Source organism: Sapajus apella, unplaced genomic scaffold, assembly GCF_009761245.1.
Source record: "Sapajus apella isolate SASKATOON/1434 unplaced genomic scaffold, GSC_monkey_1.0 scaffold47, whole genome shotgun sequence".
Lineage (NCBI taxonomy): Eukaryota > Metazoa > Chordata > Mammalia > Primates > Cebidae > Sapajus > Sapajus apella.
Window position 1 is genome coordinate 4,819,172 of NW_022436987.1, and position 24,285 is coordinate 4,843,456.

At 41.8% G+C, this 24,285-nt stretch overlaps 1 protein-coding gene across 7 annotated transcripts in view; it reads left to right on the forward strand.

The window, feature by feature from the left end:
• The window catches only part of ZNF143 (zinc finger protein 143), a 76,765-nt gene that overhangs the window by 16,324 nt on the left and 36,156 nt on the right, over positions 1–24,285 (forward strand). For 2 of the 7 annotated variants that reach the window (XM_032240712.1, XM_032240707.1), the window contains exons 3-10: positions 552–644; positions 1,817–1,900; positions 2,430–2,513; positions 4,946–5,142; positions 6,793–6,867; positions 19,276–19,395; positions 21,595–21,670; positions 23,263–23,388. In XM_032240712.1, coding sequence (XP_032096603.1) covers positions 552–644; positions 1,817–1,900; positions 2,430–2,513; positions 4,946–5,142; positions 6,793–6,867; positions 19,276–19,395; positions 21,595–21,670; positions 23,263–23,388 — 855 coding nt within the window. Of the gene's footprint in view, positions 1–551; positions 645–1,703; positions 1,726–1,816; positions 1,901–2,429; positions 2,514–4,945; positions 5,143–6,792; positions 6,868–19,275; positions 19,396–21,594; positions 21,671–23,262; positions 23,389–24,285 lie in introns of those variants that run through there. The other 5 variants (XM_032240708.1, XM_032240713.1, XM_032240711.1 and 2 more) reach the window with 5 other exon arrangements.

Sequence of the window (24,285 nt, forward strand, 5' to 3'; positions counted from 1 at the left end):
TTGCAAACTGTGGTAAAAAATTTAGGCCTTTCTCTGAGTATTTTTTACCTTGGTGTGAGTACAGTAGGGCAGGGAATTTTTGTTTTTCTTTCTTTTCTTTTCTTTTTTTTTTTTTTTTTGAGGCAAGGTCTCTCTTTGTCACCCAGGCTGGAATGCAGTACTATGATCACGGCTATCATGGCTTACTGCAGCCTCACCCTCCTGGGCTTAAGAGATCCTCTCACCTCAGCCCTCTGAGTAGCTGAGACTACAGGCATGCACCACTGTGCTCAGCTAATTAGTTTATTTTTGGTAGAGATGGGGTTTCACCATGTTGCCCAGGCTGGTCTTGAACTCCTGGGCTCAAGCCATACACCTACCTCAGCCTCTCGAAGTGCTGGGATTACAGGCATGACCCGTTGTTCCCAGCCAATTTTTTGTGATAAATGCTAAATCTCATTTTAAGTCTAAGTTAAGCAATCTACCTTTTGCCTGATCCTTGTTTTTTAAAAAATTAATCATCATGTCTATATGCTAGCTGTCTAAAGAAAATATTGATTTTTTTGTAATAGATGGTGACAACTTAGAAAATATGGAAGGTGTAAGCTTGCAAGCAGTAACACTTGCAGATGGTTCTACTGCTTACATACAACACAATTCTAAAGGTATGTGCCTCCCATATGGCTGATTGGTTAATACCAGTGATTTATAACCTCTGAGTTGAAGCACCTAGAAGCTATACCACCTTTCCTATCTCTCCTAAAGATGCTGTATTGCATATGATAATTTTAAGTCATTTCAGTTTAACTCACTTTTTTTTTTTTTTTTTTAAACAATTTGGGGTTGTCCTTTGAGATATTTGGAAGATACCCTGGGGTATCAAAATTAGTGGGAGAGAGGAGAGCAGGGAGTGTCTCTGACCTATTTTCTAGTAAGATCTTTCTTGCTTTTTTACTTCAGGTCATTATTTCATATTTTTTACCAAATACGTATAGGAGTAAAGACATTTGGGGCTGGGCATCGTGGCTCACGCCTGTAATCCCAACACTTTGGGAGGATGAGGTGGGCGGATCACCTGAGGTCAGGAGTTCGAGACCAGCCTGACTAACATGGAGAAACCCCATCTCTACTGAAAATACAAAATTAGCCAGGCATGGTGGTGCATGCCTGTAATCCCAGCTACTTGGGAGGCTGAGGCAGGGAAGTTGCTTGAACCTGGGAGGCGGAGGTTGCGGTGAGCCGACATCGTGCAGTTGCACTCCAGCCGGGGCAACAAGAGTGAAACTCCATCTGAAAAAAAAAAAAGGACATTTGGTTTTGCTTATATCCCGTTGTCTCTGGTTAGTGTTTGCTTTGTTCCAGGAAACAGCCCAGTCCTCAAACTCTTTGTTTTTATGGAAACCTGCTGAGCACATGTATACATAAACAAGGGTCTTATAACCCTCAGGGATGAGAATGACAACTGACCTCATGTACACTGAGGTATCTGTCTGTCTTCCCAGCTTCAGCTCCCCCCCTTGTCAGGGTCACTGATCCTAAGTGACTCTGAAAGGTATATAGCAATCCAACTCATGTAGCCTGCTGTGATGAGCCACTCTTCCTCTTGACCTCATCTAATTGAAAATTGCAGGGGAGGAAGGATGGCTGAGGGAGGATTTTCTGCTTTCTGTAGGATCACTGGATGTGTTATTGAATTGCCTCAGAACATTTGAGGGAAGAATCAAGATGAACACGAGCTTAAGTTGTGTATGTTTTTATAGTTGATATCATTTTGAAATTGTATAAAGTTTAAAATTTTTGTTTGTGCTAATTTATTGTCTTGAATCTTTTTTTCTAGATGGAAAACTCATAGATGGCCAGGTCATTCAGTTGGAAGATGGTTCTGCTGCCTATGTTCAACATGTACCCATACCTAAAAGTAGTAAGTATTTAAGACAATAGCACAGGAAACCCTTCTGATTCTCAGCATTTAGTATTTGCTGCCTGCAGCTCCCTCTTACTACCTAAACTTGGTCTTGATCTCAAGTCCTCCTTCTGTAAAGGGAGATTATAGATGCCACAAAGTGGATCTTAACCAAGACTTTCTCTTAAAGATAATGGAAAAGAAGTTATTGGATGGACTGCATTGTATAGATAAATGAGTAACAGTCCTAAGTGAATGCTTCTATTATTTGAGCTGAATCTTACACGTCTCTCATTTTCTTCATTTTTCCCCTTCTTTAAACTCTCTTTAACACTGGTGTATATTCCTAAAACCAATATTTTAATGTCTTTTTACCTTTCAACACTGACTCAGAGAAGCTTTGCTGAATTTACTTTAATGTTCAAAGACTCATGAAGCAAGTATAAATTGTTATAATGTGTTAATGGTTTATTGACTCTGGTTGCTAAGTGAGTTAATTGGAATGTGCCAGAAAACATGAGATCTAAATGTAAGCCTTGTTCTTGAGCAGGGGACAGTTTGCGTCTAGAGGATGGTCAAGCAGTGCAGTTAGAAGATGGTACCACAGCGTTTATTCACCATACCTCCAAAGGTAAAATAACTTTGAAAGTATGAATAAAATAAGGGAGAAGTAGAACTCTGGGGGGAAAGAAGACCTGCATTTAGCTACTGAAGTGTTTTCATGGGAAAGAATTGTATTTGTTCATTGAAGTACAGATTTAAGCATGGCAGATTTAAGCATTTTTTTTATTTTTTTTGAGACGGAGTCTTGCTCTGTTGCCCAGGCTGGAATTCAGTGGCGCAACCTTGACTCTCTGCAACCTCCGCCTCCCGGATTTAAACAGCTCTTTGCCTCAGCCTCCCTAGTAGCTGGGATTACAGGCGTGTGCCACCACACCGGCTAATTTTTTGTATTTTTAGAAGAGATGCAGTTTCACTATCTTGGCCAGGCTGGTCTTGAACTCCTGACCTCATGATCCACCTGCCTCAGCCTCCCAAAGTGCTGGGATTACAGGCGTGAGCCACTGTGCCTGGCCCTCAAGCATGATTTAAGGAAAAACTTTCCTACAATTTGAGCTGTCTGTTGACAAGTTGTAACAGCAAACCAAATGACTGGTCCCTGGAAGACTTAAAGTAGAGGCCACTTTTTGTTTTTTTGGGTGGCTTTTGTTTTAAGAGACAGCATCTCACTCTGTTGCCAGGCCGGAGTGCTGTGGCACAATCACAGCTCACTGCAGCCTCAAACTTTGGGGCTTAGGGATCGTCCCACCTCAGCCTCCTGAATAGCTGGGACTACAGGTGCACACTGCCATTCCCAGCTAATTTTTTCATTTTTTGTAGAGATAGGTTCTCACTGTGTTGCCAGTGTAATCTCTAACTCCTGGCCTCAAACCAGCCTCCCTAAATGCTGGGATTATAGGCATTAGTTACCATACCCAGCCTTAATTTCATATTTTAAAAACAGCCTTGCTACTTTTTAAAAAGACTAAGAAATAAAAATCACAATATAACGTTGAAATGGTTAACTTCATATTTTACTTATTACTGTATTTTAAAGATAGGATCTCACTCACTCAGGCTACAGTGCAGTGACACAATCATAGCTCACTGCAGCCTTGAATTCCTGGGCTCAAGAGACCCTCCTGCCTCAGCCTCCTGAGCAGCTAGGACTACATGTGTGTGTCACCACAGCCAGCTTATTTTTTAATTTTAATTTTTTTTTATTTTTTATTTTTTATTTTTTATTTTTTATTTTGAGACGGAGTTTCGCTCTTGTTACCCAGGCTGGAGTGCAATGGCGCGATCTCGGCTCACCGCAACCTCCGCCTTCCGGGTTCAGGCAATTCTCCTGCCTCAGCCTCCTGAGTAGCTGGGATTACAGGCACGCGCCACCATGCCCAGCTAATGTTTTGTATTTTTAGTAGAGACGGGGTTTCACCGTGTTGACCAGGATGGTCCCGATCTCTTGACCTCGTGATCCACCCGCCTCAGCCTCCCAAAGTGCTGGGATTACAGGTGTAAGCCACCGCGCCTGGCTGTACTTTTTTCTTTATTAGTAAGAGTTAGTCACAGGTTCATTGTAACTGGCTAGATTTATTATTTCACTATATATCTATATATCAATATAAAATCACAATTTTATATTGATACTAATATAGACACAAATATATCTTGGTGTGGAAATTTAGAAGGAAAAAAAAACACCATAGGGGGACTGTGGGGTCAAACTGATATGAGTTCAAATACTGATTCCTCTACATACTGATTTTGACTGTTAATTGTTAGTGTTTTTGTTTTGTTTTAAATTATATTTTCTTAAGTTTTTAAAGTAGGGATAGGGTCTTACCATGTTGCCCAGGCTGGTTTCAAACTCTTGTGCTCAAGTGATCCCCCTGCCTCAGCCTCCCAAAGTGCTGGGATTACAAGCTTGAGCCACTGCACCAGCCTTTTAGTGTTTTTTTTTTTTTTTTTTTTTGGAGACGGAGTTTCGCTCTTGTTACCCAGGCTGGAGTGCAATGGCGCACTCTCGGCTCACCGCAACCTCCGCCTCCTGGGTTCAGGCAATTCTCCTGCCTCAGCCTCCTGAGTAGCTGGGATTACAGGCACACGCCACCATGCCCAGCTAATTTTTTGTATTTTTAGTAGAGACGGGGTTTCACCATGCTGACCAGGATGGTCTTGATATCTTGACCTCGTGATCCACCCGCCTCGGCCTCCCAAAGTGCTGGGATTACAAGCGTGAGCCACCGCGCCCGGCCCTTTTAGTGTTTTTTAAATTTTCTGATGCCTAAGGAAAGTGATGTTACTTCTCTAGACCTGAGTTTCCACTTATACAATGAGGGTGGTAAATATACCTGCCTTGCAGAATTGTTGAGAGGATTTAGTGAAATAATACATATAAAGTACATGGTCCAATGGTTACTCAAAGTAACCACTCAGTGAAAGCTCGTTTCTCTCTTCCTTTAAATATGTAAATGTCAGATTTTACCTTTAATTTAATGCCATTCTCTTCCACTCTCTCAGATAGTTATGACCAGAGTGCATTACAGGCGGTTCAGCTGGAAGATGGCACCACAGCTTATATCCACCACGCAGTGCAAGTCCCACAGTCTGACACCATCTTGGCAATTCAGGCAGATGGGACAGTAGCAGGTCTGCACACTGGGGATGCTACAATTGACCCTGACACCATCAGTGCTTTGGAACAGTATGCAGCAAAGGTATAGCATTTCACAGTGTCAAGAATGTCCCAGATATAGCTTCTTTATTTTTCACGAAAAGAAAAGAAAACAAAAAAGTACACCTCGTCAAAAAAAAAAAAAAAATGGTCAGTTTTAGCCAGGCATGGCACAGTGGCTCATGCCTATAATCCCAGCACTTTGGGAGGATTGTTTGAGCACAGACCCCTGTCTCAATTTCAAAAATTAAAAAAAGAAAGAGAAACTAGCAATTCAAAGTGAAAATCAGTATCCAAAGAGATAATCATTTATCTTAAGTTAAGTATAGAAAGAAATATTGGAAAAAAAAATAAGGGAATGGGTTGAGGTAAAGGCTTATGGAAGAGAAATGAGTTGCTGGTAATTCACCAAAAGATACACAAGGATGAAGGGCTATAAAAGAAGTAATCAAGTATAAATGAAACTGCTTATGAGTTAAAAAGTGGGAACTATAGGCCGGGCGTGGTGGCTCATGCCTGTAATCCTAGCACTTTGGGAGGCTGAGGTGGGTGGATCAACTGAGGTCAGGAGTTCAAGACCAGCCTGGCCATCATGGTGAAACTCCATCTTTATATTAAAAAAAATATTTAAAAAATTTAAAAAGTGGGAACTGTAGGAAAAGTGAAGGAAAGTCTCAATTAAGTTTTATATCAAAAGGGTTAATTTTTTTTCCCGTGCTTCGAACATGTATCTCTCATATAACTTTTTTTTTTTTTTTTGAGACGGAGTTTCGCTCTTGTTGCCCAGGCTGGAGTGCAATGGCGCGATCTCGGCTCACCGCAACCTCCGCCTCCCGGGTTCAGGCAATTCTCCTGCCTCAGCCTCCTGAGTAGCTGGGACTACAGACACGCGCCACCATGCCCAGCTAATTTTTTGTAGTTTTAGTAGAGACGGGGTTTCACCATGTTGACCAGGATGGTCTCGATCTCTTGACGTTGTGATCCACCCGCCTCGGCCTCCCAAAGTGCTGGGATTACAGGCTTGAGCCACCGCACCCGGCCCTCTCATATAACTTAAAAGGTTTTTTATTTCACTTTTATTATTTTCTTTTTTTTCTTTACAAACAAAATAAATAGAGACGGGTCTCGCTCTTTTGCCCAGGCTAGTCTTGAACTCCTGAGCTCAAATTATCCTCCTGCCTGAGCCTCCCAAAGTGCTAGGATTACTTGTATGAGTCACCATGCCAAGCCTATTATGGAAATTTTCAAATATACACAAAAATCAATGATAATGAAACCCCTTTTTTTCCTTTTATTCTTTTTGCAAGCTTCTCCCTGAACCTTGTACTTTCCCAGCCTAAGCCATTGTTAAAACGTAAAACTTTTTTTTTTTTTTTTTTTTTTTTTTGGGATGGAGCCTTGCTCTGTTGCCAGGCTGGAGTGCAGTGGCACAGTCTCGACTCACTGCAGCCTGTACCTCTTGGGTTCAAGCAGTTCTCCTCCCTCAGCCTCCTGAGTAGCTGGTACTACAGGCACACACCACCATGTCCAGCTAATTGTAGAGATGGGGTTTCACTCTGTTGGCCAGATGGTCTCAATCTCCTGATCTCATGATCCTCCTGCCTCAGTCTCCCAAAGTGCTGGGATTACAGGCGTGAGCCACCACGCCTGGCTAAAATATAAAACGTTTTAAAGCTTTATTTTATTCCTTTAGGTGTCCATTGATGGAAGTGAAAGTGTAACAGGTACTGGAATGATTGGAGAAAATGAGCAAGAGAAAAAAATGCAGGTATGTAAAGGTATTTTTTAATATAAAAATCTATCTTGCGCATTTCTGTGGTCGTCTGTGGATGAAAGCAAGAATAGGTAACTCACTACCTCTCTAGGAAAATCTCACCAATTCAGAAAAACAATGTATGTGTTAGATAGCAGCTTTCTCAAACTGCCTGAGGTCCCATTCTTCATTGGTGGATGCAAAATGACACTAAAGAAATGGAAAAAGTTACAGAAATCCAGGTGGAGCTTGTGTCCTGGATTCAAAGGCAGTTTTCTGGACAAGGCAGTTGTGGAGACCAGGTGATTTCCTGACTGCCCCCATCCATGGCAGTTTGTGGATACTTTTTCTGGGACTTCATCATGACTGTTTCTAAATAACCTTCACTGCTTTACTTTTTATGTTTTTAAATTTCTTCTCCTTCCAACTGATTCCCTCCATATTTTCCTTTTCAACTTCTGAAGGGGATGTCCAGACTAGCTAATTATCATTATTCTTCTTGGACAAATTTGTTTATACTTTTTCTACCAGTTGGTTTCCTAGTCTGCAGGTGGCCTGTGGGCTGGCTTCTCATGGTTCAGATGTTTACCCTGGGTCCGGTCATTGGCTGCCCCTTACCTAAGTAACAGCCTAGACCACCAGTGCTTCTAAAAGTTTTGTAGTAAGTACGTAGTCGTCACAGGTGCATTCTTGAGTATCTTCAAAACTTACATTATTCAAGAATTGTTGTTTTGTGTTTGGGGGGTTGTTTGTGTGGAGGGTATTCTTGGAGCTTATACAGTCATTGTAGTACATTCCTGCTCTACTGCTGCTTTTTATTTTCTCAGCAGTTATCTCTATTTTTTTTTTCTGGGACAGAGTTTCACTGTTATTGCCCAGGCTGAAGTACAGTGGCACCCGACCTTATCGCTAATATTTTGTTGTCTTCTTTTATGGTAATTTTTTCTTTCATTCTTCAGAGTTTTTTTGTTTTGTTTTGTTTTAAGAGATGGGATTCTACCATGTTGGTCAGGCTAGTCTTGAACTCCAGACCCTGTGATCCGCCCATCTTGGTCTCCCAAAGTGCTGGGATTACAGGCGCATTCTTCAGAGTTTTATTATATTTAACTCCTGAAGTCACTACTTCAGGGTCACACTTATTACCTAAAGCATTAACATGACCACTTAATGACACTGAGTGATACTGTTAGGGGTTATCAAGAATATTTTACATTTATCCTAATAGTAAGTGATAAAAAAAACAGGAATCACTGAAATCACTTGTAGAAATATGATCCTCCCGGCTGGGCACGGTGCCTCACACCTGTAATCCCAGCACTTTGGGAGGTCAAGGCAGGTGAATCACCTGAGATCAGGAGTTCAAGACCAGCCTGGCCAACATGGTAAAACCCTGCCACTACTAAAATACAAAAAAATTAGCCAGGCTTGGTGGTGAGTGCCTGTAATCCCAGCTACTCAGGAGGCTGAGGCAGGCGGATCACTTGAACCCAGGAGGCGGAGGTTACAGGGAGCTCAGATTGCACCCTTGCACTACAGCCTGGGCAACAACAACAATGAGACTTTCTCAAAAAAAAAAAAAAAAAAAAGAAATAGAAATAATGCTTCTAAACATTGCTGAATAGGTAATATTTCTGTTTACCAGCTGAAATGATGCCACAAAGTGGCAGTAATATAAACACAGTTTGCAGTTCACTAAGCCCATCAGCTTTGATGGTATGTGATTCTTAGCCAGATTTTCAGGTTTCAATTTATATTCATATTTTATGAATGAAATCAGACTTTAAGGCAGGTGTGGTGGCTCTGCCTGTAATCTCAGTACTTTGAAAGGCTGAGGTGGGAGGATTGCTTGAACCCAGAAGTTTGAGACCAACCAGAGGAACAAAGTGAGACCCTGTCTCTACAAAAAATTTAAAAACTAGCAAGGCGTGGTGGCACACATTTGTTGTCCCAGCTATTTGGGAGGCTGAGCCAGGAGGATCCCTTGAGCCCGGAAGTTTGAAGTTGCAGTGAGCTGATTGCCTCACTTCACTTCAGCCTGGGCAATAGAGCAAGACTCTATTCCCCCTGACTTTAATATTTTTTATACAGTTCTATGTCAAATCTAGCTAAGTCAAATTCTACTAAGATGCATACGCAGGGTAAATATATGCAGAAGATACAGATCAGTGACTTGGAGTATTGAAGTGGCCCAGTAAGCTCTCTGTCTTAGTGGTAACTGACAAACAACTGCATTTTAAAATAATAGAATATTTTAAAGAAAAGCAGTTGTAGGCTGGGCGCAGTGGCTCACACCTGTAATCCTAGCACTTTGGGAGGCTGAGGCAGGCAGATTATCTGAGGTTGGGAGTTCAAGACCAGCCTGGCCAACATGGCAAAACCCTGTCTTTACTAAAAATACTAAAATTAGTTGGGCATGGTGGCACACACCTGTAATCCCAGCTACTTGGGAGACTGAGGCAGGAGGTTTGCTTGAACCTGGGAAGTGGGGGTTGCAGTGAGCCAAGATCACGCCACTGCACCCCAGCCTCGGCAACAGAGCAAGACTCCTGCCTCAGAAAAATATATATCATAACTAGGAATTCAGAACTGCTGAGGCAAATATCATAAAAAGCCCCATTACTCTTTATCTGTAGACATATTACCATTTGGTATTGGTACCAATAGACAAATAGAGACAGTTGAATATGATTTTTTTTTTTTTTTGACTGTAGCTTTTTCTTCTTTGCCTTTTATACCTGTTCCTTACAGACTAGGTCTGCAATGTCCAATACGGTTGCCACTAGCCACATGTGGCTGTTGAGCACTCGAAATGTGTCTAGTCCAAATTGAGATGTGCTGTAATTGGATTTTGAAGACATAGTATAAAAAAAAGAATGTAGGGCCGGGCGCGGTGGCTCACGCCTATAATCCCAGCACTTTGGGAGGCCGAAGCGGGTGGATCACGAGGTCAAGAGATTGAGACCATCCTGGTCAACATGGTGAAACCCCATCTCTACTAAAAATACAAAAATTAGCTGGGCATGGTGGCAGACGCCTGTAGTCCCAGCTACTCAGGAGGCTGAGGCAGGAGAATTGCTTGAACCCAGGAGAGAGAGGTTGCAGTGAGCTGAGATTGCACCATTGCACTCCAAGCCTGGGTAACAAGAGTGAAACTCCGTCTCCAAAAAAAAAAAAAAAGAAAGAAAAAAGAATGTAAAATATCAATTTTTTTATATTGATAATGTATTGAAATGATAATATTTTGGACATATGGTGTTAAATAATTACTAAAATTAATTTCACCTGTTTCTTTTTACATTGTCAATTGATTACTAGAAAATTTTTGTGTTTTATTTTATTTACGTATTTTGAGAAGGAATCTTGCTCTGTTGCCCAGGCTGGAGTGCAGTGGCATGATAACAGCTCACTGCAACCTCTACCTCCTGGGATCAAATGATTCTTCTGCCTCAGCCTCCCAAGTAGCTGGGATTACAGGTATGCAGCACCACACCCAGCTACTTTTCACCCGCCTCAGCCTTCCAAAATGCTGGGATTACAGGTTTGAGCCACCACACCTGGCCTATTTTATTTAATTATTTATTTTTTGAGACAGGATCTTGCTCTGTCACTTAGACTGGAGTGCAGTGGTGTGGTGTTGTCTCATTGTACCTATAATCTCCTACTTTTTTTTTTTTTTTTTTTTTTTTTTTTTTTAAAAGAGATGGGATCTTGCTTTGTTGCCCAGGCTAGTCTCAAACTCATGGGCTCAAGAGACCCTTCTGGCTTGATCTCCCAAAGTCCTGGAGTTACAGATGTAAGCTACCTTGCCTGGCCAGAAAATTTTTTTTTTTTTTTTTTTTTAGACAGAGTTTCACTCTTGTTGCCCAGGCTGGAGTGCAATGGTGCGATCTCTGCTCACCACAACCTCTGCCTCCTGGGTTCAAGCCTTTCTCCTGTCTCAGTCTCCTGAGTAGCTGGGATTACAAGCATGCACCACAATGCCTGGCTAATTTTGTATTTTTAGTAGAGATGGGGTTTCTCCATGTTGGTCAGGCTGGTCTCAAACTCCTGACCTCAAGTGATCTGCCCACCTCAGCCTCCCAAAGTGCTGGGATTACAGGTGTGAGCCTCTGCGCCCAGCCAGAAAATTTGTAATCACATATGTGGCTTGCATTTGTGACTCATTATATTTCTCTTTATTAGTGCTTGATCAGTTATGACTTCACCATTCTCTAAAACAATTAAGTACCATATTTGAGGTTGAGAACCCAATACTTGGTTTTTTGTTGTTTTTGTTTTAGGAGACAGGGTCTTGCTTTGTTGTCTCCATCGCTGGAGAGCGATGGTGTAATCTTGGCTCACTGAAACCTCTGCCTCCTGGGTTCAAGCGATTCTACTGCCTCAGTCTCCTGAATAGCTGGTATCATAGACTCGTGCCACTAATTGTTTATATTTTTGGTAGAGACAGGCCTTCACCATGTTGGCCAGGCTGATCTCGAACTTCTGACCTCAAGGGATCTGCCTGCCTTAGCCTCCCAAAGTGCTGGGATTACAGGTGTGAGCCACTGTTCCCAGCCTGAACCTTGCTTTTCTAAGTCCCTTTTTTCACCTCTAAAAGAAAGGTATTAATTAGATTCATGATTATTATCTCAGGGGCAAAAGAGTTTTTTTTTTCTTTTTTTGAGATGGAGTCTTACTGTGCCGCCCAGGCTGGAGTGCAGTAAACTGATCTCAGCTCACTGTAACCTCCACCTCCCGGATTGAACTCCTGAATTCCAGTGATCCACCCACCTCCGCCCCCGAAGTGCTAGGATTACAGGTGTGAGCTACTGCACCCAGCCAAAAGATTTTTTTAAATAAGATTTTTAGTATTTTTTTTTATTTTGAGATGGAGTCTTGCCTTCTTGCCCAGGCTGGAGTGCAGTGGCACAATCTCGGGTCACCACAACCTCTGCCTCCTGGGTTCAAGCGATTCTCCTGCCTTAGCCTCCTGAGTAGCTGGGACTACAGACACAGCACATGCCACCATGCCTGACTGATTTTTGTATTTTTAGTAGAGATCTTGTTTCACTATATTAGCTAGGCTTGTCTTGAACTCTTGACCTCGTGATTCACCCACCTTGACCTGCCAAAGTGCTGGGATTACAGGCTTGAGCCATCGTGCCTGGCCTAGTAGTTTTTTTAATTCAGAGAAAGTACAAAGAAGAAAACCCAAAATGACCCATAATCTACATACGTCTATTTTATATATTTTTAAAGATAAAAGTAATCATGTTTATGTTTAGAAAATTCAAATAATATAGATTAGTAAAAATAAAAAATGAGGGATCTACTGCTTGATAATAATTATTGTTAGAAATCTGCTTTGTTTTTGTTTCCCTCACTCTGTCTTTTTTGTTTTTGAGACAGAGTCTGGCTCTGTCACCAGGCTGGAGTGCAGTGGCGCAATCTCGGCTCACTGCAACTTCTGCCTCCTGGATTCAAGTGATTCTCATGCCTCAGCCTCCTGAGCAGCTGGAATTACAGGCACACCCTACCATGCCCAGTTAATTTTTGTATTTTTAGTAGAGATGGGGTTTCGCCATGTTGGCCAGGCTGGTCTGAATTCCTGGTCTTAAGTGATCCGCCTGGCTTGGCCTCCTAAAGATCATAGGCAGGAGCCACTGTGCCTGGCCTTGTTTTTGTTTTTTAATCTTCCTGGCAGTGCTGATGTGTCTTATGGTTCCTTAAAAGTTCCTCTGGTGCCACACTTCAAGGATTGTTTCCTTTCTTCAGAGAGAACACAGTTTTAAAAATTCAAGTTTATTTTATTTCATCCTCCCCCAAGAGGATAGATTATTGTTTTTTTTTTTCTAAGAGTATAGATTATTTACATCATGGATGTTAACAGGCATCAAATTGTAAAAGTAATGTCTGCCATGTGCATTAGGCCATTATACTAAGTGGGATTATAAGTACTAAACCAGACAATACAATGCAATGTTTATCCTCAACCCTACTGAGTCTCTCGCTTTATAACTACAGAAGCTCTGCCAGTAAAGTCCCACTGGACTACAGCGTCCTGAAACCCAGTGGGCTAATAGCTTGAGCACTAGACCCAATCTCCTTCAAATCTCACTTCCCAGCTTTGACCATGGGCAAGTTACATTACGTAATGCATTCTGAGTCTAATTTTTAATATTTGTAAATCATAGATAATATTGAATTCGTTGGGGGTAGCCATGGGAGCCAACTAGATAGCATAAGTAAAGCAGCCACCACAGTACATCACATAAATGCAACTGCTCTATTATTGAGGTACTTGGAATTTAATCTTAGATCCAGTCCTGTATCTACCTCTGGCATTTGTACCTCCTTTGAATATAATGGTCCTGTATTTACCAGTGGGGTTAGCCCCTCCTACAATGTTTAAGCCTGAAAGAACCTAAGTTTTCTGTCTAGTATGGAATTTTCAAACTGTTTTTTGAGGTATTAGGATTTTTGAGGTATCAGGAGTCCTGTCTGGGACTAGCAGGGCTCTGCTCCACCCACATCTGCCAAGGCCTGCAGCATTAGTTCCTTTGTCTGTTTTACACAGTAGAATGCTGTGTAAGATTTTATCTGCCAACTCAGAACATACATTAAGCTTAAATAGTTGTGAAGTCATTTTCTGTACATGGTTTTGGAAGCTGTTTAGTATTTCTCTGGTGTTAGCTTCAAAATTGCCCTTGAGAGTTTTCCCTTGTGATGATATCAGGTTGCTGTTTCTTTGACAGAGATTGCACATATCTGACGCTGCATAACCCTGAAGCACCTATTATAGTTTTGGCCTTTTAATTTAGCTTTTGAGTTTTGGATTCTGTCCATTTTTGCCCCTAAAACATCTGTAGAATCAGCTATTGCTTTCTATTCCACAGTGATTATCCTATGCTTGTTTTCATCACTTCTTTCCTGATTTATCATTATACAGACTTGGGAATTCTACATTGTTTCATTGGCTTAACTAAATTAGATGCCAAATTCCTGGTATGTGTTTCATACCAGAATCAAAGCTCCTAATAAATTGGCCTAGGAGGAAGCAATACAAGAACAGAAAAGATTCAGGTATGGGTCTCTCTGGAATTATTTGCTGTCACTGCCTAGTCTGAAGATGTAAGCAGCTGGGCTTAGTTTGGCAGATGCGGAAAGGTGGTAAGCACTTTGATTTCATAGTGCTTCTAGAGAGGAGGGGGAGAGAATAGCAAGAAGAGTTCTTTTCTCTTAATTTGGAGTCTCTAGTCAGTTGAAATCTACCTTTACAAACCATATAAAATCTGATGCCAATTCTACTAAAATAAAGCTCGACACTTTCATGTATATTTAAAAAACACTAGGCTGGGCACAGTGGCTCATACCTGCAGCACTTTGGGAGGCCAAGGTAGGAGGAGTGCTTGAGGCTAGGAGTTCAAGAACAACCTAGACAACATGACAGGACTCCATCTCTACAAATTTTTTGTTAAAAACTAGCTGAGTGTGGTGGTACACACCTGTTGTCCTAACTACTTGGGAGGCTGAGGCAAGAGGATCACTTGAGCCCCAGAGTTGGAGGGTGTAGTGAACTATGATTATGCTACTGTACTCTAGCCTCAGTGACAAAGTAAGACCTTGTCTTAAAAATAAATAAAAATAAAAAATACTGAATGGAAGTACACCAAGAAGTTAACAGTAATTTTTCCTGGACGGTGGAATTATAGCACACTTGAACTTTTTTTTTTTTTCTTTTTGAGACAGGTCTCATTTGTTACCCAGGCTGGAGCGCAATGGCACAATCTTGGCTCACTGCAGCCTCAACCTCCTGAGTTCAAGCAATCCTCCTGCCTCAGCCCCTCAAGTAGATGGGATGACAGGCACGTATCACCATGCCTAACTAATTTTTGTAATTTTTTGTAGAGATGGGGTTTTGCCATGTTGTCCAGGCTGGTCTCCAACTCCTGGGCTCAAGTGATCCACCTGCCTCAGACTCTCAAAGTGTTGGGATTACAGGTGTGAGCCACCGTGCCTGGCTGAACTTTTTATTCTTCACTATGGTATCCAGATCCCTCCAGTATACATTTGTTGCTGTTATAATGCATGAAAAAAAAGTTATTAAAATAATAGCTGATTTTTAAAGGGTTCATAGAGGCTTTTCTGTTTTTATGAGAAATAATCAGAAACTGATTTTTTTGAGACAGGGTCTCATTCTGACCCTCAAGCTGAAGTGCAGTGGGGGGGTGATCATAGCTTACTGCAGCCTTGACCTCCCAGGCTCAGGTAATCCTCCTGACCTCAGCCTCCCAAGTAGCTGGGACCACAGGTAAACACTATCACACCTAGCTAGGTTTTTAAAAAAATTTTATAGAAATAGGGGTCCCCCTATGTTTCCCATGCTGGTCTCAAACTCCTGAGGGTCAAGTGATCCTCCCATCCTGCCCTCCTGAAGTGTTGGAATTATAGGTATGAACCACTGCATTTGGCCTAAAGAAACTTTTTATTCCAATTATATTTTATTTCCATTTCTTAGAGTTTTATTAAGATATATTTCACATACTAGCTGGGCACAGTGGTGCATGCCTGTAGTCCCAGCTATTCAAGAAGCTGAGGCAGGAGTATTCCTTGACCCCAAGAACTTGAGTCTAGTGTGGACAACATAGCAAGATGCCAGTCTCTTTAAAAAAAAAAAAAAAAAAAAAAAGGCCAGCACGGTGGCTCACGCGTGTAATCCCAGCAATTGGGAGGCTGAGGCAGGTGGATCATGAGGTCAGGAGATGGAGACCATCCTGGCCAACATGGTGAAATCCCGTCTCTACTAAAAATACAAAAATTAGCTGGGCATGGTGGCACCTGCCTGTAATCCCAGCTACTCAGGAGGCTGAGGCAGGAGAATCATTTGAACCTGGGAGGCAGAGGTTGCAGTGAGCTGAGATCATGCTACTGCACTCCAGCCTGGGGGACAGAGCAAGACTCTCTCTTTAAAAAAAAAAAAAAAAAAAAAGAAGAAGAAGATATATTTTAGATACTTTTTTTTTTTTGAGATTGGGTCTCACTTTGTCACCAAAATTTTGTCTATTTTATTTCTGTAATATTTATTTATTTATTGAGGCAGGTATTTCATTCTCACCCAGGCTGGAGTACAGTGGCACAAACACAGCTTGCTGCAGCCTAACCTCCTAAACTCAAGCAATCCTCTCACCTCAGTCCCCTTAATAGATGGAACTATAGGCAGGTGCCACCATACGCCGCCAACTTTTTTGCATTTTTTTTGTAGAGATGGGGTTTCACCATTTGCCCAGGTTAGTCTCGAACTCCTGAGCTCAAATGATCGGCCTTCCTTGGCCTCCAAAAGTGCTGGGATTATATGCTTGAGCCACTGTGTCCAGCCTACATGCTATTTATTTATTTATTCATTTCGAGATGGTGCTTCACTCTTGTTGCCCAGGCTGGAGCGCAGTGGTGCGATCTTGGCTCACTGCAACCTCCACCTTCTGGGTTCAAGCCATTCTCCTGCCTCAACCTCCCAAGTAGCTGGGATTACAGGCATGAGCCACCATGACTGGCCAGTTTTGTGTGTTTTTTTATTTGTTTTGAGACAGAGTTTTGCTATGTTGCCCAGGTTAGAGGTGCAGTGGCGTGATCTCAGCTCACTGCAACCTCCATCTCCTGGGTTCAAGCGATTCTCCTGCCTCAGCGCCCCTAGTAGCTGGGATTACAAGCACATGCCACAACGCCTGGCTAATTTTTGTATTTTTAGTAGAGATGGAGTTTTGCTATGTTTGTCAGGCTGGTCTCAAACTCCTGACCTCAGATGATCCACCCACCTCGACCACCCAAAGTGCTGGGATTACAGGCATGAACCACTGCTCCCAGCCCTAATTTTGTATTTTTAGTAGAGACGGAGTTTCACTATGTTTGTCAGGCTGGTCTCAAACTCTTGACCTCAGGTGATCCACCCACGTCAGCCTCCCAAAGTACTGGGATTACAGGCCTGAGTCACCACACCTGGCACAACCTACATAGTTTAAATATACCCATTTAGAGTGTACAGCTAAGTGGTTTTTAGTAAATTCAAAAAGTTGAACAATTATCACCATCTTAATTTTAGAACTTTAAAAATACCCCTAAAAAGAAAATTCCTTGTGATTCTGTTCATATGTTTTAGTGGTATGAATTCTTTTATAAATCTTGTGACATTTTCAGGGTGAACCTAGCACTGTGAGTTATGAAGGCATATAAGACACACTCCTTGATTTCAAGTAGCTGATAGACTAATAGGGAAGAGAAGGAAATATAAATATCTTTAAGATAGTTGTTTCAAGTTTCACACCAGTGATACAAGCTAAATATTACAGGTATGCTGAGGAATTGAAGAATCATGTGTGTTTTGAATGGTGAGAACAGCCTTTATGGAAGTAAGGAGATGGAATCTCCTAAGCAGAGAAGATGTGGAATTATATCATTCTTTGTATAGGCACTTTTCAGTTTATAATAAACATTTTCCCTTTGCCCACTGGGAATTATGCATACTTTTATACAAATATTTTATCAACACAGATCTACCTTGATTAAGAAAATTGTGGTCTGCAACATTTAATGGGCATACCACAGTATAAGCATGACTAAATAGCTTGTAATTTATTTATTTATTTATTTATTTTTTTAATTTAATTTAATTTTTTTTTTTTTGAGACAGAGTTTCACTCATGTTACCCAGGCTGGAGTGCAATGGCGCGATCTCGGCTCACTGCAACCTCCGCCTCCTGGGTTCAGGCAATTCTCCTGCCTCAGCCTCCTGAGTAGCTGGGATTACAGGCACGCGCCACCACGCCCAGCTAATTTTTTTGTATTTTTAGTAGAGACGGGGTTTCACCATGTTGGCCAGGATGGTCTCGATCTCTTGACCTCGTGATCCACCCGCCTCAGCCTCCCAAAGTGCTGGGATTACAGGCTTGAGCCACCGCGCCCGGCAATAGCTTGTAATTTAATGATTATATTGAGAACTCTACTGCTTGTTATTTAGTTGATTTATATTACAAGGGAAAGTCAAAGTTTTCTGTACTCTTGTCATCTAATGCAGGGTACTTTTTAATTCCCACACTGTTATTCTAGCGTCTGTAACTCCTCCTTTCTCTTCTCTTACCATTCTGGCATGCGTGTAATTGTAGTAGACCATTACCCAGAATTGTATGCCACATGTGACAGTCTGCAGAGATAGGATATTACAACGCTATCACCACATGGCCCACAGAATAGAAAGTCATTCTTCAATTTTTATGATATTTTGATTTCTATTTTAAAAAGCCTTTAAAAATCAGTGTTTGGATTTTTATGGTATTATATCCCAGAGAAATGATCTTCTATTGAATATAAGTACAGACTAGTATCATATGGATTGTAATGTTTCCTGTAGGTGACTCAAATGACCTAATCCCCTCTTTCTCATTGCTTTTGAAATTGAAAACGCTTTTGACAGTGTTTTTAGGACGAGGGTTCTAAAAAAAAGCAGGCAGATAGATTACTTGAGTATATCAAGGAAAACCTGCATACAATGGAGATGCTACTTGGGTTGATTTTCTAGAGTAGGAATAGATCTGTGAGCTCCAGCTGTGCATTTTTGTGACTCTCCTTTTGACTACTGTACTTTCAGAACCACTAACTTCAACCATGCAATGGAATTAACCTGACTGACTCAGGGTGAGAGAGTCCTAGTAAAGTAATGACCTGAGATTGGAAACCCACATAGCAGTTTTAATCTTTTTTATTCTGAAAATCATAATTTATCTATTTTATGTCTGTATTATTATTTTTTATTCTATTTTATTTTTTTGAGACCGAGTCTTGCTCTGTTGTCCAGGCTGGAGTGCAATGGCATGATCTTGGCTCACTGCAACCTCTGCCTCCCAGGTTCAAGCAATTCTCTTGTCTCTGCCTCCCGAGTAGCTGGAATTACAGGCACACGCCACCATGCGCAGCTAGTTTTTATATGTTTAGTAGAGTTGGGCTTTCAGAATGTTGGCCAGGCTGGTCTCAAACTCTTGACCTCAGGTGATCCACCCTGTTCGGCCTCACAAAGTGCTGGGATTACTGGTGTGAGTGACAGTGCCTAGCTTGTATTTTTTTGTTTATTTATTGAGACAGTTCTTTATCACCCAGGCTGGAATGCAGTGGTGCAATCACAGCTCACTGCAGCCTTGACCTCGACCTCCCTGGGCTCAGGTGATCTTCCCACCTCAGCTTCCCAAGTACCTGGGACCACGGATGCACCACCACATCCGGCTAAGTTTTTAATATTTTTTTATATAGAGAAGGGGTTTTGCCATGTTGCCCAGGCTAGCCTTGAACTCCTGGGCTCAAACGATCTGCCTACCTCTGCCTCCCAAAGTGCTAGGATTACTGGCATGAGCCACTGTGCCTGGCTTAAGTAATTTAAATAATACTATTTATTTTATTTAGATTGTTTTACAAGGACATGCAACAAGAGTAACTGCTAAATCTCAACAGAGTGGAGAGAAGGCATTTCGATGTGAATATGATGGATGTGGAAAATTATATACAACAGCTCATCATCTTAAGGTATATATAAAAGAAATGTTCCATCTAGTTATGAGAATACCTAGGATATTAAATACTAAGATCATATTTTTATGTAATTTAAATGCCACTGTTTTCTCCGACTTATCAAGATACTGACACTTGGTCACGCTCATACATAGATACGTAAAAACCTATGTAGACTTTAGAGACTGTCAGTTTTTGGAGGGCTTGGACTATGTTTTTTTCATCTCTGTATTCCTAATGTCGAGCACACTACCTGGCACATAAGTAGGTACTCTACATATTTAAATATATGTTGTCAAGTGTGAAATTTATATAATTATATTGGAGATATGTGTGTAATCACACATCTCTGTTAATTCTCTGGAATCTAGCAAAAGTTGGTATTAATTTGTCTTTTAAATAGTTGGGCTAAGTAAGGCTGGGCCTGGTGGCTCTGGCCTGTAATCCCAGCACTTTGGGAGGCCAAGGCGGGTGGATCACCGGAGGTCAAGAGTTCAAGACCAGCCTGGCCAACATGGTGAAACCCCATCTCTACTAAAAATACAAAAATTAGCCGGGAGTGGTGGCAGGTGCCTGTAATCCCAGCTACTCTAGAGGCTGAGACAGGAGAGGCGGAGGTTGCAGTGAGCTGAGATCGCGTCACTGTACTCCAAGCCTGGGCAACAAAGAGGGAAACTCCATCTCAAACAAATAAATAAAAAAATAAATATTTAGGCTAAGTATTTTAATTTTTCTTGCTGCTATACATAACAGAACATATCATGACTCAATAATAGCTAAGATTTGTTTTTTTGGGTTTTTTTTTTTTTTTTTTTTTTTTTTTTTTTTAGAGAGGGGGTTCTCCCCCCTCCCTCAGGCTAGAGATCAGTGCCACCATCTTGGCTCACTGCAACCTTTGCTTTCCAGATTCAAGCGATTCTCCTGCCTCAGCCTCTTAAGTTAGCTGGGATTACAGACACGCACCATCACGCTCAGCTAATTTTTGTATTTTTAGTAGAGACAGTGTTTCGCCATGTTGGCCAGGCTGGTCTTGAACTCCTGATCTTCGTGATCCACCCACTTCAGCCTCCCAAAGTGCTGGGATTACAGGTGTGAGCCACCGTGCCTGGCAAAGAGTTGTTAAATAACTTTCAATGTGTCAGAAGTGTGTGCTTAGCATATTTGGAGTAGTGGCCCTAGGGCCCATCTTCACTGTTTATCAATAACCTTGGCATGTTAGTTGACCTTAGTACCTCATTTTCCTCATCTATAAAATTAGATTCTAAGAGTTATCTCCCTCTCAGAGTGGTTGTAAAAATTAAATAAGTTTATATGGTACACGTAAAGTACTAAAGAGAGTGGCCTGATGTAGTAAATGTTTAGTAAATGTTAGTCATTGTCATTGTTACTCGTTTGTCACGGCAGCCCTCTATGGTTGATAGTATTGTGTCCCCACATTTTAGAGAGACCTTTCAGGCTTAGAGAAGGCAAGTGTCCATGATCACACCACTAGGCAGCTGGTGGATCCTTGCCTCAGATCCAGGCCCCTCTAGCAGCAGCCTCCACACTTTTAACCTTACATTGTGTAGCCTCTCCCAGCCCCCTGCTTCTGGTTTCTCATCATGTGCATGTTTCATGCAAATACCTTTGACCACTCTAGAAAGCTCAGACCTCGAACATTGCTGTTCCCTACTTAAAATATTAGTAACTCTTAATATTTGATATTTAGGTCTGTATTGAGAACTATTGGGCTATCGCTTTTGTGAAGGTTTTTGTGTTTTTTTTTTTTTGGTAGGTCGTTTATTTTTTTTGAGACGAAGCCTCACACTTTCGTCCAGGCTGGAGTACAATGGCATGATCTAAGCTCACTGCAACCTCCACCTCCCAGGTTCAAGTGATTCTCCTGCCTTAGCCTCCTGAGTAGCTGGGATTACAGGTGTCTGCCACCACACCCAGCCAATTTTTTGTATTTTTAATAGAGACAGGGTTTCACTATGTTGGCCAGGCCGGTCTTGAACTCCTGATCCCATGATCTGCATGCCTCAGCCTCCCAAAGTGTTGGGATTACAGGCGTGAGCCACTACGTCTGGCCTTTTTTTTTTTTTTTTTTTTTTTTTTTAAATAAAGCATACAACAAAATCATTTAGCAGTGTGGGAAAAAATAGGTCTGTGTTGCAACCATCTTCCTGTGGAATACTTAAAGGAAATAGAATTATGCCTGCATTTTAATCACAGGTCCATGAGAGGTCACACACAGGAGATCGGCCTTATCAGTGTGAGCATGCAGGCTGTGGGAAAGCATTTGCAACAGGTAAGAATATGAATTTTGTTCTTTTCTTGGTTCTAATTAGGGGTCAAGTAGAAACAGCCCAGTGGAAGGAACTGACCTTTTGGCTGTGTCTGAATCTGTAGAAGCACATGATCAGTTTTTCAGTCTCTCTCATAACTAACTGCCTTTTGTCCTGCTTACTCTACACCCTTCTTTGTTCTTTTCTCCACTGACCTGTCTCTGCCTGCTGTGTTTTTCTTTTTCTTTCTCTCTTTTTTTTTTTTTTTTGAGACATTTTCACTCTGTCACTCAGGTTGGAGTACAGTGGCAGGATCTTGGCTCATTGTACACACCACCTCCCAGATTCAAGCAATTCTAGTGCCACAGTCTCCTGAGTAGCTGGGTTAATATTTTTTATTTTTAGTAGAGGTAGTGTTTTGCTATGTTAGCCAGGCTGGTCTCAAACTCCTGGCCTCAAGTGATCCATCTACCTCAGCCTACCAAAGTGCTGGAATTACAGGTGTGAGCTACCACACACCTGACCAGCCTGCTGTGTTTAATACTTTTCACTCCACATTCTGTTTATATTTAGCGGGAAAATAAAAGCCAAGCTTTTTTGTTCATTTGTTTTTTGTATTTTAGATGGTGTTTCACTCTTGTTGCCCAGTCTAGGGTGCAGTGATGCAATCTTGACTCACCACAATCTCTGCCTCCTAGACTCAGGCGATTCTCCTGCTTCAACCTCCAGAGTAGCTGGGATTACAGGCATGCGCCACCACTCCCAACTAATTTTTTTATTTTTGGTAGAGTTGGTTTTACTCCTTGGTCAGGCTGGTCTCAAACTCCCGACCTCAGGTGATCCATCTGCCTCAGCCTCCCAAAGTGCTGGGATTACAGGCATGAGCCACCGCGCCCAGCCAAAAGCTAAGCTTTAAAGGCTACCGTAGACTCTATCTTTAGGACAGACCTAAGTAGTGGGATGGGGCCTCTGCAGAGATGCATCCAGCGGGGCCGGGACTGGCACCAGGCCTCCTTATTTCCATTCTTTATTCCATGTCTTGATTCCACTTTGAGCTTTTGGAGTATGAGAACATCTAATAAAACTGAGGCACTTTTAAAAAAAGAAACACACAACCTCTTCTAGACAGAGATGAAACTGTTCAATTTTCAGCATGGCAGTCCTGAGCTATGATACATTTTTACTTTTTTTTTTAGATGAAGTCTCACTTTGTTGCCCAGGCTGGAGTGCAATTGCATGATCTCGGTTCACTGAAACCTCCACCTCTTGGGTTCAAGCGATTCTCCTGTCTCAATCTCCTGAGTAGCCAGGACAACAGGCGCACACCACCGTTCCTGGATAATTTTTTGTATTTTTAGTAGAGACGGGTTTCACCATGTTGGCCAGGCTGGTCTCAAACTCCTGACTTCAGGTGATCCACCCGCCTCTGCCTCCCAAAGTGCCGGGGTTACCGGTGTGAGCCACCACACCCAGCCCTTTTGTACATTTTAAGTACTCTGTGTATATGCCTAATATTTTATACTTGGTATTGACTGTATTTTTCAGTAGCTTAATCTCAATGTGCATGTTTCGAGGAGTATTGTGTAATTAAATTTCTTTTAATTTTTTCTTAAAGGTTATGGATTAAAAAGTCATGTCAGAACTCATACAGGAGAAAAGCCATATCGGTGTTCAGAAGATAATTGTACTAAATCTTTCAAAACTTCAGGAGATCTACAGAAACATATCAGAACTCATACAGGTACTAATAGAAACAGAGTGTCATATTTAGGCCAGAAATTCTTAATCTGCAGGGAGGGGACTTGAGGAAGGAGTCTCTGGAAGAGTTTCAGGGAATCACTATCAATGGCTTCTCTTAAACCTCTGAAATTCTGTATGACTTGCTGTTTGTGCACGTCTGCTGCTTTTCAGGATGAGGGCCCAATAACTCTGTTAGATTCTCAAAAGGTCCGTGTCCCAGAAAAGAATTAACAATGTCTCTAGACCACCAGCTCTCTCAGATTTTAGGAGTTGTCTAGGCAACAAGCTTATTTACTTAGAATTACATATCTAATTAGTAGCCAAGCTGAGACAGAACCCAAGGCATTCAATTGTTTCTCCTTTATTAAGCAGCTACTAAAGAAAGTGTGTGAACCCCAACAGCTCCACAGATGAAAAGACTCATTTCTTTTTGTGATCATTTCTTCTTCTCTTTAAATTTTATCATCTTTTCCTAAATAATACTTTATTCTTGTCTCCCTATCTCTTCTCCTCCTTATACTTGATTACTTGTGGAATTGGTATTAGTAAGGTAAATATTTGCTTTGGATTGGAGCTAGAAAAAGTTCAGAAGCTGTTGATAAGAGATGCTCTTAGGCCAGGCGTGGTGGCTCACGCCTGTAATCCCAGCACTTTGGGAGGCCGAGGCGGGCGGATCACGAGGTCAAGAGATCAAGACCATCCTGGTCAACACGGTGAAACACCATCTCTACTAAAAATACAAAAAATCAGCTGCACATGGTGGCGCATGCCTGTAATCCCAGCTACTCAGGAGGCTGAGGCAGGAGAATTGCCTGAACCCAGGAGGCGGAGGTTGCGGTGAGCCGAGATCGCGCCATTGCACTCCAGCCTGGGTAACAGAGTTTCACTCTTGTTACCC